This window comes from Aptenodytes forsteri, unplaced genomic scaffold (assembly GCF_000699145.1).
Source record: "Aptenodytes forsteri isolate BGI_AS27 unplaced genomic scaffold, ASM69914v1 Scaffold519, whole genome shotgun sequence".
NCBI lineage: Eukaryota > Metazoa > Chordata > Aves > Sphenisciformes > Spheniscidae > Aptenodytes > Aptenodytes forsteri.
In genome coordinates, this window is record NW_008795776.1 from 116,366 (window position 1) to 136,654 (window position 20,289).

Sequence of the window (20,289 nt, forward strand, 5' to 3'; positions counted from 1 at the left end):
GGAGATGAGAGACGTAAGGGCCGGGAGAAGGGGCCAGAGTTACCCCTTCGGGTTTTAACCCATCCGGGCCCAAACACCCCCGTTTCCCCCTCTTTTTGCAGCAGCAGGTTCACGGGTGTTCACAGCCAAAAGCTGCTTTCCTCTTGCCCTCAAGAACTCACGGGTATACGGCCCGGGTCCTTGCGTTAGGGCACCGAAAAGCACCCGGCGAGCCCAGTGTCTCCCACAGAGCCGGGGTCGAGAGTCACCCACATCCCAGCACCTTCGTACCTCCATCCCCTCTCGCCTTCCAGACCTTTCGGTCGAGTTTTTAACGTCCCTGGATGTTACAAAAGACATAAAGAAGTAGCGTCCAACAAATGTTTGAGGTTATACTGTAAATATCGGGGGACTGAGAGCTATGTGCGCCAACAGCTTGCTGACCAGGCGTTGGTAAACACGCTCAGGTATAGTGATGTTTTCTTTATTTCTAGGTGGAAAGCTATGTGGGTCACGTCCGTAACCTGACGGAGGAACGGGACGCTATCACCACCGAATATGAAAAAGAAAACGAACAGCTCAGGCTTGAGCTGACGGGGCTGCAGCTGCAGCAGGGTAATCCTTTCCCTCCAAAACACGGTCCGAGGAGATGCGTTAACAGGTAGTGGTGTACGGGTCTTTCGGCAGCGCTGGTTTAAAGCTTCCTTGAGAGCAGAGCAGCGTTTTTCAGTGAGTTCTGCTAGACCAGCGTGCGTGGTATGTTGTTTGGGAGGTTGGCAGAAGTGTTAATGAAATATTAGAACTGATTTGTAATTGACTTAGAGGTTCTTGTCTGCTTTTACTGCCTTTATTCAGTGAATCGGGCAGTTTCTCACTTCATGTGGCTCCGTTGTTGCACTAAGCATCTTCCAGAGGCTGTTTGAAGAACAGAATTGATGGTGCTGTTTGTTTTCCAGCTCTAAACTATTTGACAGTGACTCCTCGGGTAACTTGAGTGTTGAGCTGTGTTCCTGCTGAAGTCAGTGAATTTGCCGTTGGCTTTGGTTTAGACAAAGTCCACGTTTTTTAAAACAACTTTGAAGGACGGTGGTATGTTCGTGATGGCGATTCAAAACTTGTCCTGTGTGCTTATTTTAGTATAGTCATTTTGTTTAAAACAAATTATTTCACTTATATTTCACTTGAAATGATTTGCTTTCTTCTCAAACCCTGGAATCGCTTCCAGTAAGGGCAAATATATTTTGCTGGGTTTAGTTCTTTAGTCTTCCTAGTCTTCTGTTGTGCTTTGAGTGCTGCTAATAGCACACCGTTATCATTAACTCCTCCTTTTGTGGTGTGTATTATCCTCGTCTTAAGGTAAAATTGAGGGTGATAGCACAGCTTGAACAGTTTCTTTGTTACGCAGGCTTTATCTGGGGAGGCAAATATGGGAATTGGGGGAAATTGATTGCAGTTTTGAGTCTCTGTTCAGTTTTGGCCAACCTGTGGGTTTCAGGGAGTGCATCTGATGGAGAGACTTTTCAAAGGCGGGTGTGCTTAAGCACTGCCTGAAAATCTGGTTCCTCTGGGCATGTAAAGCCATCGTTTAGTGTTGAAAATGCTGCTACGCAAGGGTTTAAATGACTAATGAGCCTTTGCGAGCATTGCTGTGGCAGAAAACTTTATTACTGGTTCTTCTCTCATCTTCCCCACAAGGTGGCAGGCGAATGACAAAAATGTCCCAAAAGCTGGCTTTGCGTTTGTTTCCTCGTAGTGGCTCTTCTCCTTTGGACTTTTTCCATTTTTTAAGTACTTTTGTGGCTGTCGAGCAATGATTAACACTCGAATGGAAAGAGAGATCCATGGCTGTGGATCTAAGTGTATCCGTGTCCGTGATGGGTTGCTAATTGCGATCAAGTTGTTACCAGCCTGCCGTCCTTGAGGGGTTTGTGCGGTTCTGCGGTGCTTTGGTGCCGTACGGTGTTTCCGTGCAGCTTTCTGGAGGAGTTTGGTTTGGGGTATCACTGTCAGACTTTGGTTTTTAAGATTTGTTATTGCCTTACTGGTGGCATGAGCAGCGGTCCTGCAATATGCATTGATAATTCAGTGATCTGGGCAGTGGATGAAGCCCAGCCTTCCACCAGGCTGTCCTCCGCAGTGAGGGATGCCAGCCCTGATGTGTTTTGGGATGGTTGTAGATCCTTTTCTTGAGGGACTGGCTTTTTCTTTGCAGGTCAGCCTCTGAAGGAAAAATCCCAAACAACCCACTGGCTGTATCTGGCACAGAGCGGATGGACGTGCTTGTGCTTTAGCTGCTGCACTTTCTCAAAGACTTCTGTCAGAACTTTGCCTGCTCCGGGTCTCTAATGTAACCTCTGCTGCAGAGTTCGATGCTGCATCGCTGTGTCTATTCCCTGGGCTTCTGCTTTTCATCAGAGTTTGTGCAAACCAACCCAGAGATGCCTCCTGAGCCCTGCAGGTTGTAGGACAGGCTGAAGGTCTTGAACTAGAAGTTGGTTGTCCTCTGGGTCTTACTCCTCCTCTTATTTTTGCGGGGCAGTTGGTTGTCTTTAGTAGGGACAAGATGATACTGCAGATCAGGCTGCAAACGGGGCTGGAGAAGGGCCTTGTGGAAAGGCAGACCCCAGTCTACTGGGATTGTTAAACAAAAATGTGGGCAAGGCAAGAACAGAGGATGGTGGTAGGGAGCTTTTGGGAGGCTTGAAATGATAACGAGTTCAGACGGGAAAGGGCAGTTGAGGACAGAGGCTGGTCCAAGCCTGCGGTACCAAGGAGGGGCCTGACCTGCAAATGTGCAAGTGGACAGGGTCTGTCCTGATCTTGCTTGTAGAGACAGTTGGGAGTCCCAGCTTTGGGGAGCAGAGCGATCGGGGAAGGGAAGAGGCAAAGACTCGGGTAAATGCAGGAGATCGCTTGGGTGGGCTTTTGGGACTGAGCGCACTCCCTCTCCCAAAAGCAGCCAAACAGATCAGAAGCTCTGCTTGGTCTGAGGATCTCTGGGAGCAATTCGATCTGCTAAAAGCTATTTCTGATGATAAAAAGTAAGTTTCTACTTACACATTTACTTCTTGCCTGGAATGGGCTCGAAGGGTTACTGCAGAGAGCGGCCACTGCTGGTTTTATGTTGGGCTATTGATCTGAGCTTTACCTCATTTGGTACCTCTGCCCAGGGTGAAATTTTTCCTTTCCTCGAGGCAGTTCATAATCCATTTCTGATGGTTCTTGTTGAATACGCCTCAGTGTTTTTGGAGGGCAGATCGATAACTCATGTGCTGCATTACCAAAAGCCTTTCTGAAAAACAAATGTAATGGCAGTAAAACACAACGCTGTTGGGGGCTTGCCTTGATTTGTTTAAAAAGTGAAACAAAAAGAATAAATAGTCGTGGCCTGAGCTTGTTTTTAAGCAGTACAGCTGTTACAATACATACCCAGCATGGATGAGAGGGTGCAGCTTCTGTCGTGGGTGTGAGGATACCGGTGAACTGCTTATTTCTGAGAAACTTCCTGGGGTAAGACACCTTTGCAAATATAAAACTGGCTTCCGAAGAAGCAGATGCAGAGGTGGTGCAGGAGATACTTGCTAGTGGGAACACATCAGTGCACTGGTATAACATTGCTTGTACGAGGCGTTTGCCCTTCTCAAATGGGACACGTTGGACGTGGTAGGGAAGGTGTTTGAGATACTCATAAGAAATTAACGGGCTTTTACAAGCAGGTGATCTGTGCCATGTACGGCAGACCCCCCTCATCCTCCCAAACCTTTTTCCCTCTTCAGCCTGTGGAAAATTTCTAGGTCCTGTTACCCCAAACTATACTGCTTAGTATTGTGTTGCAGGTTGGGTGTAGGGGAGGTACTTGCAAGCGAAACTGCCGGTGTAGGAGCCACCGTATGAGACCAAAGCATTGGTCCTAAAGGGAGATGGTTGTCCCGTTTTCTGGCCATAAAGCAGAGCAGCTTTCAGCTTATTTTACACGGGATTTGGCAAAACTGTGGGAGGAAATTGCAAGGCGGGTTGGAGGCAAGGGGGAGGGTTCAGTTGTGTGTGAGCTGTGGGCTCTTCATAGTGCATGTGGAGCAAGTGGCCAGCTATTTTTAAACTGCAAAACACAATATTTTGCTCTGCTTCGTGCAGGAAAGCTGCAAGTCAGCCATGTTTGACCTCTTCATCGAACAAGCTGTAATTTGTAACCACAGGGGAGGGCGAATGGGAAACCGCAGGGTGTTTTCCATCCATAGGGCTGGACAGAGCTGGCTGCAAAATGCAGAGTGGAAACATGCGATTGATTTGAGCCTTAGGGTGTGATTGCACTGGGTCCTCTGTTAAATCCAGCGTGGGAAGTGAGGAACAGATTTGTCCAGAGCAGTGTATGTATCCTGCGTATGTGTCCTGTACCCTGTACGAGGAATATTTGCCCTGTTTAACTTCAGATGTCTAACTCTAGCTCCCTAAGCAGTGAAAGAGTGTGAATATCCCTCCTTCCTCCACATAAAACCCACAACTCCCCGCAATTCCCATCCTACAGCACTTAGAAACCTTTATAATCTGGTTTGGGCTAGAAATTGGGAGCAGGGTTTGTTGCTTTTCTTTTTAATATGAATTACATAGGGAGGTTTTTGAAAAACCCTTCCTTAGCTTAACAAGCTATTGGATCCAGTGCAGGCGTTGCTGCCCTGACCACGCAGGAGACCAGAGGTTCCTCATATTCTCCTGGCAGATAGATTTCCAACCATGCAAACGAGGGGCTCTTTTTAACAACTGTGTGTTGCACAAACAGAGTGGTACCTAGCCATAAACCAAGGTCTCTTGCAAATGTTGTTGTCATCTATTTGCCTTGGAGGCTGTTGAATCTTGAAGTTTTTCCCGGTGCAGAGTCTTCCTAGCTATACTTTTGGGATAAACGGTGAAGAATTGACAGCTTAATTCTAAAAGGATTTCTCACTCCTTTAATCCTACAGGAGACCTTCAAACAACAGGTCTGTGTTACCAGAAGCAGTCCTTAGCCTGGGTTTATAGCTGGTTTTGGAGGAATGGGTCAGGAATGCTGTTCAGGGAGTGATTTCTAAAGTCATGTTTTAAGAAGTACTCCGAGTCCCTTTGTGCCCACGGGGTGCTGTTTCTCCAACTGCTTCAGGCCCTTGTTGGTTCCTCGCTGTGCTTCCCTACCACATCCCATGGGATCCAACACCCCGATCTCCACCATGGGTTGCGCCCAATGCACCAGGTGCTGCTGTGCATCACTGCTGTGCGTGGGGAAAAATAAGATCATAGAATAGTTTGGGTTGGAAGGGACCTTTAAAGGTCATCTAGTCTGACCCCCGATATTCAGATCCACCTCCCTACCAGACAGTCCTTAGGAAAATAGTGATGTTCTTCTTATAAGTGATACAGTATTTTGTGTCTCCTCTTCCAAAGAAAATGTTTATGTGATTGCCTGTCTGTCTGGTTTCTCTCAATGCCTTTTTAATCTGTTGTTAATTTCCACCAAACTGTATAAAGGGGTAAAAGGGTTGGGGATAACCAGGTTGGTGAAACTTAGCCACTGGGTAGAAGAAAATGGTCATATCTCCTCTCCCACTTAAAGCAAGGCAGGAGAACTCAGTCTAGATGTAGCAGGTCCTGTCACTTGCTTGGCAGGCAGGGTCGTGGGTGTGAGCAGAAATGTTGGGACAGATCAGAAACATTGGGACAGTGGGAATAGGGCTGAGATAAGAACAGGGGATAGGAGGCAGAAAGGGAGGTGGGAAGCAGGAGAAGAGACTAAACGTTTTATGAGCTGTTGGTGAGGTCCAGGGCTGTTGTGGTGGGGAGTGTTTAGAGGAGCTAGGACGCAGATCTGGAAGGAATCGGGCTTCATTTGTTCCTCTGCTCACAGAAAGCCTTGTCTTGCAGAAGCCCAGCTGAAGGAGGTCGAGGAGATGCTGGAACAGGAAGGCTTGTCCGAAATAGCTCACAGTAATGCCAGCGAACAGATTGCTTATTTACTGGTAGAAAGAACGACGCTGCTGGAGAAACTGGAGATCGCAGATCAGAAGTTGAATTCACACAGCTACATAGACAGGCTGTGTGCGGCACAGCTTCAGGTACCTCCTGCTTTAGCTGCTCAGGCTGACCGAAAGCGCGCTGGGGAAAAGGTTGTCTTTGAGATTTTTTTTTTTTTTTTAAGTAAAAATATTTCTCCTATGTGTGAGGACACTGTGGATTCTTAATGCTGAAGTTGATTTCTTTATTAGTTTTCACACTTGTGTATTTACACTTGATTTGCTCCCACATCTTGCATAGGGATAGTGAATAGGATTAATTTTAACAGAGCTAATGTTGAAGAGTTTGTGATGTAGCTGGTCTGAGGATCTTCATTGGGTAATAATGACTTTCTACTAATCCAGATTTCCTGATGATCCAGTATTTTATTTCAGATGACTGAGTTCCCCTGAAAATGATTAATTTAAGAAAAAATCCTTCCCTATACTTAAGGTGAGGTTAAAACTCTTCCCTTGTCTGAGGGAACTCAGACAACTCTTCCCTCTTTCCTTGTTGCTGAGCTAGAGGATGGAAGTTAAGCAAACCTCTGCTTACAAACTCAGTTCAGTAAATAAATTTCACAGCATGACTTGATGATTGGCAGGTTAGAGAGGACCATCCATGTCTTGATTTTTTGCTTTCCGAGGTCGAGATGAAGAATGCTGCCAAATGGTGGAGGAGCAGCAGCTACTGCATGTTGGAGAGAGAGTTTGTGGCTGATCATCTCGGTTAGGGAGATCTCCCTCCCACCAAGGCCACTGATTTCCGCCTACTTCTCCATATGGCCATTTCACAGAACTGGAGCCCAGGAGCTGCTGGCTCTTGTAGCTGTTTCTCCCTCATTGCTGTGCTTGCTGGCCTCATCCGTAACTTACTTCTGACAGCAATGGCTGTCGGATGTACAGGAGCATAAAAATTGCTGCACTGGGCCAGGTCTAGAGCCTGTTTAGCCCTGTGGTATTTCTGATACAGAGCGTTAAGTTTTTCTTCTTTTTCCCAATCTCCTTCTGCCACTTCAGAAGTGGCCAGGCCAGGCCGCCCCTCTGGAGGGAGAGGGGTTGCTCCTGCCTGGGGACCCAGTGGGTGAGCTTAGGGGAGAAGGCTCCAGACTGCAAGGGGGACACGAGAGCAGCCCCCGCAAAGAGCAGGCTGCCAGGAGTCACAGGAAAGCCCTCCTGGGGACAGAGGGGACTGGCAGGGTTTGGTGACCTCCAGCGTCGGACTTGGCTGGAAGCAAGGGCTGCCTGCTGGGGCACAAGTAGGTGGAAAACTTGTGGACAGACCGTTTCGCTTCTGTCTCATTTTCTGTCACTACCTTGAACTTTCTACAGTTTAAAGTTTCTAGTTTTTCATTCTGATAAAACTGGTTTGGAGTTGAAAAGCTTCTTGGCCTTTTTTGGGTGAGTTCTCTGGAGGAGGGAGGCTCGGCACATCCCCTGCACAGCTCAGCTTGGTTTGGTGTTGTGCCATCTGACCAGAAGCCAAGTGCAAAACCTCAGAAGACAGTGTCATAGGAGGGCAGATATGTCCTGACAGTTCATCAGAAATGCTCCCCTCGCCTCCAGTGGCATGCAGTGTCTGAACCAGAGGTGCTATTGTTGTGTCTAGTAGTCCTTGATTAATTTTTCTCTTCCATGAATTTGGTTGCTTGTTAAACCCATGCAGTTTTCTTACATCCCCGACATCTTGTAGCAAGGACTGTCGCAGTTCAGTTACTGTCACATGAAGTTCCTTTGTTTCAACCTACCATCTCCTGGCTTTGTTTGATGCTTTCCAGCTCTTGTATGAAGAGGCAGTGAACAATTGCCTTTTTATCTGCCTTTTCTGTGCCACTTGGTATTTTATCGACCTCAAGAGCATCCCTTTCTGGCTGGAGAGTCCTAGTCTGCCTAACTGTTGTAGGGTTGGGTGTCACTCGGGATTCATCTATGGTACAATAACACCTTCAGATGTAAATATCCACCTCGGAATCAAAGAATCTGTTTGCAGTGAGGCAGAGAAACTTCCCTGATGTGCTGTCTCCCACTCTTGGATAGAAAATGTCTCTCTGCAAATCCTGAATAATCTACCCGTGAATGCCTGTCAGTTGATACAAATGTTTGCTGCATTTTTTCCTACGAAGCAGTGTAATAGAAACCCCACTGTAGTTAAAAAGGGGAAGCAGAGCTGTAACCTTCCAATGAAATGCCAGTTAACCCCATCTGCTACCGAGCCTTTACCAGGTGTGATTGGATTTGCTCTTCCTTCAGTGCCACAGCTGAGTAAGGGACGTAGGGCCGGGCCAGGGCAAATGAAGGATGCAGGTGCCTGCAGGTCTGGTGTTGAATCCAAACCTTCTTGCACGGAGCTCGTCCGTCTGAGGACGCAGCTGACTTCTAGCAGTACCCTCTCAGGACCCTTCTTTCTAATGATCCTGTAATGAACATGTTTCTGTAACAAGACTGGTTTTGAATGCTGGATAAAGGTGGGAAGAGTGTTGTTGCAGCTGGGCTGGGTGAAGGACAGAGCCAAGGCAAAGTCTTGTACGTGGAGATAATATAGGCTGTCTGTGTGTGAAGAACAGTGTGGAGTTTACTTGAATTCCTCCTGGTACGTGGTGCCGGAGTCCCCTAGTAGGTAGGCAGTCCTGTAACTACCTGACTTTTACCCACTTTTCATGCAGCTGTTTAGAGGAGTGAGACTTATTTAAGGAAAATGTATTCTTGCATGATCAAAACGCATTATAAGCTTAATGCTCCTCGTTGCTAATCAAACACAACTTCTCTGCAGTTCTTATACTGGGCACCTTTCTTTCTGTGTTTTTAGAACCAGGTGAAAGACGTATTTTCCAGGAAAACAGTTTCTCTAAAGCAGACTGTTTTTTCTCCCCAGATGATGTCATTGCTGTCCATGCTTGTGAACTAGAAACTGTTGATTAAGCACTCCATTGTTTGAGGTAGCATCACACTTGTTCTGCAGAATCATTAGAGTCACAGCAGTGTTACAGGTTAATAGGTTAATTGCTCTTGCTACTCTGTTTACTGGAACGTGTAGCCTTTCTTATTCTCAAATGACCTGTTACGTACTTGTTTCACTCTTAGACTGCAGGTCCAGATACGTTCCTGACTGTTACAGAAATGAATGCAGCTTTTAGCTAGACTGCTCAAGCATAATTGATTTTTTTGATGCACCCTCACTAATGCAAAAAGCCGGGGTACAAACATGCATCTTTGCATAGTCATCTCTAATATATACGTGGGGAAATGCTTTCTGAGCTCTGGTAGAAGGCATGGCATGTACAAGCACGCTCACCCCTCTAGAGCCAAGGTGCAAAATATTAATGACAACCAACCTCCTGAGCATTAGCAAATCCTTGACGCTGGTTCATGTGTGCAGGCTGCAGGGGAGCAGGAATCTGTTAACTCGATGAGTGGTTCAAAAGAGAGGGACATGGGGAAGTAACCCAGTGTTACTCTGATAAAGTGAGTCAAGCGTACTCAGCACCAATATCTTTCTTTGGGCAAAGCTGAGCCCACAGGCTCTAAAAGGAAGATGCCAAGGAGATCACAGGTTTTTTAAAAAAAAAAAAAAAAAGTAGTGAACCTGCAGAGTTCCCAGTACTAGCTGAGACAAATGAGGGATTTTCACAAGGATTTGGGGTAACTCTGGTTGAAATGTTCTCTTCAAATATAAGGTATGATTACAAACCCGCTTCTAATCAAGATATGTTGAAACTGAAAATCCTACACACTGGTGTCGAGGGATACATTGCCTTGCTTTCTGGTGGTGTTGATTTATTAAAATCTCTTTCTGTGCAAGGATGAGTTTGATCACATTCATCAGACATTAGAAGATGAACTCCAACAACAGCATGAATCGACGCAACTTACTGGAGAGACAATGAATAAGGTAATAAATTTGCACATTTTCTTGCTGATGACGTGGCACGTAGTTGAGATTTCAAGCAGTGGGTCTGTTCTTAAGCACACTTTTATTGTTTTTAGCTGATGGGATGCGAGTGAACTCTGAACCTCAGGCTGTGCAACCACATCAGCCTGGTGCTATGCATGAGTTAATTGCTTCTGCTGAGAGCCAGGGTTAACATCTCACCAGCTTTGGGTCAGGGCTGGCTTGTAAGCACTCATGTGCCTTTAATGGTAGACTCAAAGAAATCTCATTGGAGATGAGTGGACCAAAGTTGAGGGGTGAGAAATAGTTCTTTTTATATCAGCTGAAATGACTTTTCTGCAGAATCACAGGTCGGTGAGAGCAGTCTCTGGCTCCTGCACTCTAGGAGCAAGCGCAGACTGGAGGAGGAGGGTAGCAGTGCCAGGCTGGCTTGGGGCTAGCTCTCACAACGGCCATGGGACCACAAACGTGCAGAACTGACTTGTCCTTGGAGCAAGGTGTGGTGGAGCCCTCTGCTTGGAAAACCTCATATATTATGTGTTTGAAAATGCATCATAATTAATGGCATTGTCTCAGGGAGGGAAAAACAGAGCCTTTTGTAGGGAAACGGCCACACCATGCTGTTCAACACCTGTGTTTTTGCATGGGTCCATGGTGAAGAGGGTTATCCACTGCGTGTCTGTCTCCTGCCTCTGCAGTGGCTTCCCCGAGCTCACCTGCTTTCTGTGTTGGCACCCTTGTTCTGGCGGGTCAGGAGTAGTGCGGACAGCGGACCTGCCTTGGTCACATCCCCGGGAGGGTTATCCCGTTTCCATTGGAGCATTAGCCCTTGTGTTTCAGTCCTACAGGGGAGAGCTGGAGAGGGAACAAGCATCACGTGCGAGAGTTGAACGAGATCTGGATGAGGCCACGCAGAGGCTGATGATGGCTCAGGAAGAGATCCGGAGGTTGACAGATGAGCTGGATGCACAAAGAAAGGAGCAGAGCAAAATAGGTAAGCACTTCTCTTGTGGCCGCTCCTAATTACTGGCCTGCACTTAGCCACCCCTGGTTAGCGTAAGCCTTGGACTTCTCACCCAGGGGAGCTGGAGGCAGGCTGTCCTGTGTCGTCTTTGCTTGTAATGTGGAAAAATCAGTGTCAGATGTTAGCCTGGTACCTAGGAGATCTGAATGCAGTTGTTAACAGTCACAAATCAATTAATTCTGAGTGGGGAAAGCTGAGACATGGGGTTATCTGATCCGTGATTACAGCAGCAGGGTCTTGACTGACTTCCTCTCCCTGGCGCTCATATACAGGGAGAAATTCATGCCCTAGGAGGGGATGGAGAGGAAATGATGACTTGGTCCAGAAACAGAGTAGCTAAAATACCGTGTACGCAGTGTTAGCACAGCTGGAGCGCTCGTCTCTAGGTTCTTCAGATGCTATGTTTGGGATGCTGTCTTGTTAGGAGCCGTTAACAAGTGCTCATAACCAGAGCTTATCAGCAGTCTTGAAGTGACTGGTTAGATTCTTATCACTGCTAATATTTGCTTAACCTCCTTATTGAAATAACTGTTGTTGAGCAGCCCTTAAGTATTACATTTTTTTTTTAAATACTGACTGTAAAAATAAACAGTTTCCTGGAGAGAAATCAAACTACTTGATAAAGCTCCTATTGGAGTGGTCCTTAAAGCCAGGTGCTTCACTGCTACCTCCTACAGGAGATTTCCTGAGCAAAACACTGGTTTCTGGATGGTTTTCCTCTGGTTTAGTTACATTGTCCCAAAATCTGTGCTGCAGAATTTCAGTGGAGAACACCAATATGTGATGAGATAACACATTCCTGCCCCATGTGCCTTTGCAGAGACTGACTCACTTAAGGAGACTGGTACCACCTGGGTAGGGTCTGCGTGTGAATCGCAGGTCCTGATGCTGACCTTGCAGCTCACGCGCAACACTCAGACCTAGCTAAACCTTCTAGCCAGCCTCCAAAACTGTTGTTTACAACCTTTTAATCAAAGGCAGGGAAATGAGCACTCTGCGGGCATCTGCTTTGTGTATCAATTGATACACATGCGTCCCTGGGGATGGAGCGAGTGTGGTGTTGCAGCCTCCAAACAGTACTGCTTCTCCAGATCACGGATGGGCTGCAGCGTGCGACTCCTCTCAGTGGATTGTAGCCTGCGTGGGGAAATCTGTGTTTTATAATCTTCTTAAGTATCAAATGAATATAAGGCTTTCCAAACTGTGAGTAAGGGTTTAATGCTTGTTATGTTTGTGTGGTTTATTATGCTGCGAGTATTAGCGTGCAAAATTAGTGTCATAACATCTTAGTGGCTTCCCCGATGATGTATATCTGCATGCCTTCTCCTTCCGACGAGCTTCAGAGCCAACTGTTCTATAAATAAATTGATTTTTCTAGTAAAAACCTAAAATGAAATCTCTGATCTTCAGTAAAGCTCCACTTAGTGTATTTTGGTTCAATGATAACTTGCAGCTTCTTGCTTGCATTGAAGAGAAAATACAAGATTGCTCCTGGCCGGTTTGTAGCCCAGTTATTGGGTCTCTGGTGATTTTAAATTGTGTGCCTAGCTGTCTGCTGCTTTAATTTTTTTCTTTAGTTTTCCTTCAACTCTGTATTTAACAAAGTGCATTAAAAATGTTGCCGAGTTTTGCGTTCAGAAGCATACCAATGGACTGCCACAGCAAAACTGTCTCTTTATTATCCTTATAGAATCGGCCTCGTGGTCAGCCCTGCAAACACCTGAGAGCCAGGAGGAAGGGGTGAACGAATGGAGAGAGAGTGGTAAGTCATGCTATTTACAAGCAGAGAAGATCCAGAATTTTATCAAGACTTTCTGTAGTGGTAAACAGGCTTTTTGGCAAAATGAACACTTTGGTAGAAGGTATTTCTTGCCTTTTATTTTAAATTACAAAACTGAAAATCCAATATCAAAATCCTTGTTTGAGACAGGGGTTTGGGGTTGTGTGGTGTTTTTGGGTTTTTGGTTTTTTTTTCCAGATTGGGACCAAGAAAGAAGGTATGTTTTTATTTTTGCCCCACTAAAAGTCAAATTAAGCTGAAATTTCCTGTGCCCAGTGTTAAGCTGAAAAGGGAAAAATCTTTTTTCACCTTTTCTGTACGGAAAACTACCTTCTCACTAGTTTTACTTAGGATTAGGATACCAGCATATACGCAGACACATTTCTGTCAGTGTGCTCCTAATACAAACATCTTTTCCTATTTCTTGCACTTGAAATACTAAATAGTCTGCATTAATTGAAATTTCCTGTGCCCAGTGTTAAGCTGAAAAGGGAAAAATCTTTTTTCACCTTTTCTGTACGGAAAACTACCTTCTCACTAGTTTTACTTAGGATTAGGATACCAGCATATACGCAGACACATTTCTGTCAGTGTGCTCCTAATACAAACATCTTTTCCTATTTCTTGCACTTGAAATACTAAATAGTCTGCATTAATTGGTGTGATGGTCGCATATGTTTATTATAATAATATTTATTATTATTCAGGCTTGAAGGGTTGGTATACAACCATAACTTTTACTGTACTGGCCATTTCATAAATATTAATGCTAGCACAACATTGATAGATTAACTGTGATAGTGTTTCTGCTTGCAGCAAATTATGAATTTTATGATGAAAATAAGAAATATGGCTGGTTGGGGTTTTTAAAGCTTACCCTAGTTGTTTGTGAAACCCATACCTAAATATCCGAGGTGAGGCATTTTCCATGATCTAGAGGTAAACTGAATGCCTGGAATAACTATGGAGAGACTGCTGCGTTCCTATAATAAACGTAGCACTGCTGTTGAACCTGGATCTCCAGAAACGTAAACCTCTGCTATTTGAGTTAAGGGAATGTGTTCCCATATGTATGGGGAACTCCCCTCCGTGCTGTTGCACACATACACCTGTGCATAAGGGCACTGCAATTTCAGAAACCTTATTCACGTGATAGCCCCCCTCTGAGCTTGGTCAAGGGCCAAACCGGTGTTGGTGACCAGATTTTTCTGTTCTGCACAGACAGGACTGAGCTACAGAAGGCCATGGAGCACAACAGCAGACTGGACAAGGAAATTGTGGCGCTGCGAGCACGGGTCCAAACGCTCGACTTGGAAAGAAAAGCGTTCCTTGATCTGGTGAGTACCCATCTCCTGCTGCCTGGATCTCCTGGTTTGCCATGGCACCAACGAGCCTCTGCGTAGCTGACGCTCCTGGGCTGGCTCCTGACATTCAGCTCTACTCCTTAATCTGCCCTGCCTCTCTATTTCCCCTCTTTTTTTCTACAGTGAGTCTTTCTAGAGCTGCGGTTCTGATGTTTCCTGGCTCATGGAGTAATAAACTTTGGGAAACGGGTAGAATAAATAACCAAAGAGTTTTTAAAGCAGCTGCTGTTACTGTAGCCCTCCAAAAATTCGGCTCTCATAGCATCCTTCAGTGCAGGGGGAGTTCGATACTTCACCGAACACAGAGGGGGCTGTGCATGCTCAAACTGAGTATGTGCTTTAGGCCTTGCAGCACAGAGCCCTGAAATACATGTTTCCCTGTGCTTGGTGTACAGGATCAGCTCGATGCTTTCTGTTACTAGTCAATGTTTGCACAAAATCAAGTGGGTAAATAAGAGTAAGCAACATTTCTACCTTTTCCTGGGGACTGTTATTAAAGACAGTGAATAAGTTTAGTCTAAACCCCAATACTAGCTATTTTTTAAACAATTTTAAATTTATGCTCATGTTTTGATACCTCTCAGCCTTTTTGGCTTTTTAATGTGGCTACATTGATTTGCTCAGTAGAAGATAAATTACTCCATTTTGTGTGGGCTTTCTTAAGTTAATACCATTACTATTAGTTTAATGTTTGGTGTAATAAATTTAGGATTCTCTAAATGTAATAATCTTTATCAACAAGATAGTTCCTTACTGAGATTGCTAATAGTGAATTAATACAACAATCTGTTTCCCATTAAAATGTGTCATTTGGCACAAATTCTGTTTCTGTTCTTAACTCTGCAACTCTTTACATCAGTCCTTCAGCAGGCTATAATTGGTTGCCAGCAGTCTATAATTACTTACGCCATCCCAGCACAGAGAGCTCAGCAGCTGTCTTGAGGGTCTCTTGGATTAAAATGAGTATTTTTAAATTAATATGAGTATCTCTGAGATTACCATGCCTGTCTCTTTACAATAATATTGAAGACTTAGTTTCTTGAATATAATTTATTTGCATTTGAGGAAATAAAAATTTTAGTATGTAGTTCTGTTCCTTGTGTTTAAAAAAGTTGCTGGTTCTTCCTTAGCATAGTGTCTAAGCACATCTGTAGTCTCAAACCTTGTATTTACAGGACAGTCTGTTTCTGGCTCTGCAAAAAAATACTTAGTTCATATTCCTTGGTTTACATTTTTTATTCCAAATAACGTTTGCTTTGCTTTAGGACATTGCTTCTTTCAGTTACTATGTGTACATGCACACGTGTGTTTGTGTGTATATATTTTTTAATATATATATAAAAAAAGAAATACATATACACAAAAAATATACAGATACATGTAAGGTATTATTTTCTCTGTACAGGAAAAAAATGTAGCCAGGCTGAGATCACTTCCAACCAACGATGTTGTTAAGCCTAAAGCAAATTACCTTTAGTCCTTAGGAATGAGGTTTAACTGTTGGCATAAAAGTTAGAAAACCACGATTTTTAATTTGTAAAAGCTGAAAGTGCACTTTATTATGAGCCACAGGAGTTCTGCATCCTGAAGTCTTTATTTTCTGCCTGTGAGTTATGGGCAGCCGGGTGAGGAGCAGGCTGGCCACCTGGCTCTGGTTTGGTGGTCTGTGGGACACTGACCCCGTCCCTGCTGTGTGCTCCACCAGTCGGAGCGTTGAGCCTTAACCGTGCAGGATCTGGTGTCTGTGTGGTGTGAGTCTGTGTGAGTGGGCTCTGCAGGTGCATGTGGGTGTGGATGGAGGCGTAGCACGAGGCTGAAGAAAGGAAAAATGCATGCTGAGAAGGTGGCGTGTGAAAGCTTTGCAACAGCTGATAGCTCCAGAGACTAGCAGTGCAGTTAAATCTGCAAAAAGTGATAAAGCTGGGACACCTTGCGCGAAGTCCCTGGCGTTGACTGCATGAGGCTCAGATGGCATCCACGTGTGCTGCTGGACACACTTGAAGGGTACAGGCTTATATCTGCATGTGACGAAGGTGAGCACTCTGCAGGACTTCACAACACCCATCCAGAAGCCACTGCGGTACGACCCTGCGCTTCCCAGCAAATGGCTGGGGTTGGCCTCCCAGCTGCCGCTCCAACCGGCAGCCAGGAGGGAGCGTGCGAGTAAGTGACTGTGCGATGTGAACAGTTACCTGCTAATAATAATACTATATTGATCCTATCGACAACAGCAAAGACCAAAAGGTGTCCTCAGAAATAGTGGTTGTCATCTGTCTACCCCTCAGCACGCAATCCTGTTCGGTAAAAGGGGATGTACAACATGTGCATGGTCAGTAATTGAAATAAATGAAGAAAAATTGCTTACCCTTTAATGCAGCGCAGTATTCCCCCTTTTGCTGCTCTTTACCTCTCTAAATAGTCTGAAGCCACCCAGCTGGAGCAGCCACATGATCTCAACCAATCCCTCAAGCTGAGTGGTTCATATTAATAAATCTGCAGTTTATCTACAGCAAATTTGAGGGGAATCTTAATTCTCTAAGACAGCAAGATGAACGTTCACCAAAAATAAAAGCAAGTGTTCTCCTTTTGAAGGTTGAACAGCTCAAAGAGGAGATCTGCGAGTATCAGAAGAGCGAGAAGCAAGGACTTCCATTGCCTGCGCCAACAGAGACTGAAGAAGTCGCAGCATCCTCGCTGCAGGTATTTTCAAGGGCTTTTTGTTTGCCGTTCTAGAAAGCGAATTGAGCAAACAGGCCCCCCCTCTGCATTTCAGACCCATGCCGTAAATGAAGACACACGGCTTGTAGTGCAGAAACGCTTGTGTTTTCCTTTCTACGTATGTGTGAGTGCATCCTATGCAGCTGTGACATAGGGTTTATGCTGGGCATAACAAATACACTAATGTGTAGAGCCTGTCTGTTGGCGTAAGCTAATACCTGCTAGTGCCTCCGTATTATTATGGGTCTTGAGGGGTTTTGCTCCTATGGCCGGTGGATTATCTAATGCAGATAGATGTAGCAGATGTAGCTCATCTTTTCTAGCTCTCCCGTTCATTTATGAGAGACTCGGGTAGCTTTGGAATCACATTGTGCTAAGATTTCAGTCTTAATTATGTGCTAACTTTTTCATTTTCTCATCAGTCGCAGGATACAAAGGATGAAGGGAGGGTTGAAGGAGACCACGTTTCAGGCAAAGTTGGCTCAGATCAAGACGACAGATACCAGAGTAGTGAAACACTTCATAAAAGGTGATCAATTTAGAAATCCTTCTTCACCTGTTGTATTTTCACGGTGGTTATCTGGTGCTCTGGTTGCTGGTATTCTGTCTTGCAGAGTGCATTTAAGTATTGGGTTCTTTAGAATACTCTTGGGTACCAGCTTTGTTCCTCTTCTCCCAGATCAGAAAGTTTGGAGGTAATGCAGTCCTGAGTGGGTCTTGGTATCAAGAATGCGGGCTGTTTTGTGGTACTTTCTCCAGTTTGTTGCTTTTCTAAAAAGAATAGGGTTGGGCTTTTGTGGTTCTCTGCAGACAAAAATGTTGTTTTCAAAATTGTTTTGCTGCTGGGAAGATTTCTCTGGATTTGGTTCCTGTCCAGGGATGTACCAAGACAGCTTGGCTTTCAGACTTAAATATGTAAACTGGGATTTTTAAGGGAAGTCAAAGCTTCATTCTCCTGTGGCCTGCTCAGGAAGCTGCTGCTGCTGCTGAGCCTCTTCTGGCAAGTTCAAGGGGGAAGGGGGGTCTGATCACATCCCTCTGTCCCCCTTCAAATGCCCAAGCCTGTTCCTCCACCTCAAGCAGTTGAATTTGCCATTGCCTCTCTGATGTTAGCATTGTTGTGCCTGACCAGTTTTTTCTCCAGACCTTCATCATTACTTGTGTAGAGCCCATCTCCAATAATTCCCTTGCATCGCCACGTAAATAAGAGCAGGCACAGGTCATGCTGGATGCGAGACTCGAAATTAGCAGGTCAGAAATATTCCATAGTGAAAACCACATTGGCTCTTCCTCGCCAGTGGTAAGCGGTTTGGATGTGTGTCAAAGTGTTTACATAGCAGTTGTAGCCTTGGTGGTGTCGGTCTTTGGTGCGTAGGTGCCGAGAGGTGATTGAAAACATCGAGGGCAGGAATTCACAGCTCCTTCACAAGCTGCAAAAACTGGAGCAGGAGCACGAGGATTTGGTTGAGCGCAATGAAGAGCTGGAATCAATTCTGGGAGAGACACAGATCCAAACCAAGCAGGAGAAGGAACAGTTTGAGAGTGAGGTGGAGGGACTTCACCGGAAAGTAAGTAAGGAATGGAAGAAATACAGTTTGGTTTTGTTTAATTCTAGCTGCTTTTCTCTCTGCATATTGATTAGTAAAATAAAATTATGTTTGACCTAAACCTGCATGCTGCTTTGTTTAGTTTGACAAGAAATGCAACTAACAAAATCTGCCAGTTTCAGAAAAGAGGGGAAAAGAAGGGGAAAAAAAAAAAATTCCAGCAGTGAGTAAATGATGCTTGCTTGGAGGTGCAGATTCCTCCAGTGTCACAGCAGCACTGTCTTTTCCAGCTCCTGTCCCCCCTCCTTGGTGCTTGGGCAGGCAAAGTTAAGTAGCTAACGTACCTCCTGCATCCACAGGAGTGAGACCAGGCAACACTCCCTTCCTACACAGCCTTTCTGTACGTGTGGGCTGTGCACCCTTCAGTTTCTTGGCTGAGCCGAAGCAAAGCCTTTTTGTTTCAAATTCAAGTTGCATCTTTTTTCTCTGGAGCTATTTCTTCTGAACCTCTCGTAGCTTAGAAGCTCTGGTTTCCCCTGAAAGGCTGTCCTAGATGGCATCAGTGCTCCTGATGGACTTCAGTGTCTGTCTCCTGCAAGAACTGCTTTTCCACGTTGGACAGTTGTTTCTTCTGCCTGCAGTTCCTGGTGAAGAACAAGTTCCAGGAAGCCCCGAGTCTTCTTGAGGCTCAGAAGAGAGGCAAGAGGTTTTCCTGAAGCCCATGAGTTGTCCCTTAACCTGACACCCATGACAGAAGTCCAGGCTTTGACTTGAATCCCTAACCCCTCTCCAGATCTGTCCAACAGATGAAAATGCTCAGTGTGGGACACTGATGCTCCTTGATCCCAGGGAAGGTCACCAGTTAAGCATGCTGATGACAAAAGATTGCACTTTCGGCTTTTCCCCAAGCACAGCATCTTGGAGACCTGTCAGCCCATGTGGCAAACACTGAAGCACTTCTGGGTGTGGGGGGCCAGGATCTGCGCTGCCTGGGGACGTCCCTGCTGAGAATAACAAATTCGAGGGGACAGTGAGTTTCTCTCATCACCTGCTATCTCTTGCTGCAGCATCTGCTGTTGAATGGGGCAGGCATGGATGGACACATCTTTTTGAAGAGCTGTGATGAGCTGATACATCTGGAGAAGCTCTGCTCAATCTTGATCGAGATGTGATCTCACCGGTCTCTCTCTTTCCCGTGTCCTACTTGATTTGGGGCACCCTCAACCCAGGGCAATCTGGATCTTTTCCTGTTAGTAGGACAAGAGCATTCAGATCATCCTTTGACTTTAGGAGGTTGATAAAAAGTCTTTGTTATTTCCACTCATTTGCATGTGACAGGCAGGGAACCTCTGTGAAATTGCAGAGGTGAAGCACCATGTTGATTATCTGGTTCACCAGAACCATGGCAACATTGGAGGTCTCCTTGCAACACCTGCAGAGCCATCTCCATCCACGTTTTGAGCAAGGATTAAGTTATTGCTGAAGCTTCTCAGTCTGATGCTGCCTTTGTCAGAGTGGTCTTTAGCCTCGATTTACTGGGTGGACTCTCCATCCCTCTGGAGGTAGCTCCATGAGGAGCACCTGCACTTACTGGCTGGTTTGTGACTGCTTGCCCCCAGGGAAAATACCGTTTGCGGCATTTGTGCAGCATCACTACCTGGGTATGTCATCCCTTACAGACAGGGCAGCTGAAGAATTTATAGCCAGAGAGAACAGAGGAAGCCAGAAGTTGGTCTTGCTAGATGGGTAGGTGGGCTTTCCCCCCAAAAAGGCTGGCTGAGGAGGTCTTTTCCTTTGGCTGAAGCCCTGCTGCTTGGCCAGAAGCTCTTCCTTCCTTGGGCTGAGTTGCTCTCTCCCATCTGCCTGTGGTTAAGAGATGCTCTCTGTGGTGATCATGGTCCTGGATTGCCAGACAGCAGGACCAGTCCGTAGAGGACCTTGGATTTCTGAGGTGAGAAGGAAGGGCAC

At 45.5% G+C, this 20,289-nt stretch overlaps 1 protein-coding gene across 1 annotated transcript in view; it reads left to right on the forward strand.

Annotated features, from left to right (window-relative positions):
* Positions 1–20,289, forward strand: part of CCDC30 (coiled-coil domain containing 30) — a 39,638-nt gene that overhangs the window by 1,583 nt on the left and 17,766 nt on the right. The window contains exons 2-10 of the mRNA XM_009283638.2: positions 474–594; positions 5,872–6,062; positions 9,799–9,888; positions 10,729–10,882; positions 12,603–12,674; positions 13,914–14,029; positions 16,649–16,756; positions 17,197–17,303; positions 18,150–18,342. Coding sequence (XP_009281913.2) covers positions 474–594; positions 5,872–6,062; positions 9,799–9,888; positions 10,729–10,882; positions 12,603–12,674; positions 13,914–14,029; positions 16,649–16,756; positions 17,197–17,303; positions 18,150–18,342 — 1,152 coding nt within the window. The remainder of the gene's footprint in view (positions 1–473; positions 595–5,871; positions 6,063–9,798; positions 9,889–10,728; positions 10,883–12,602; positions 12,675–13,913; positions 14,030–16,648; positions 16,757–17,196; positions 17,304–18,149; positions 18,343–20,289) is intronic.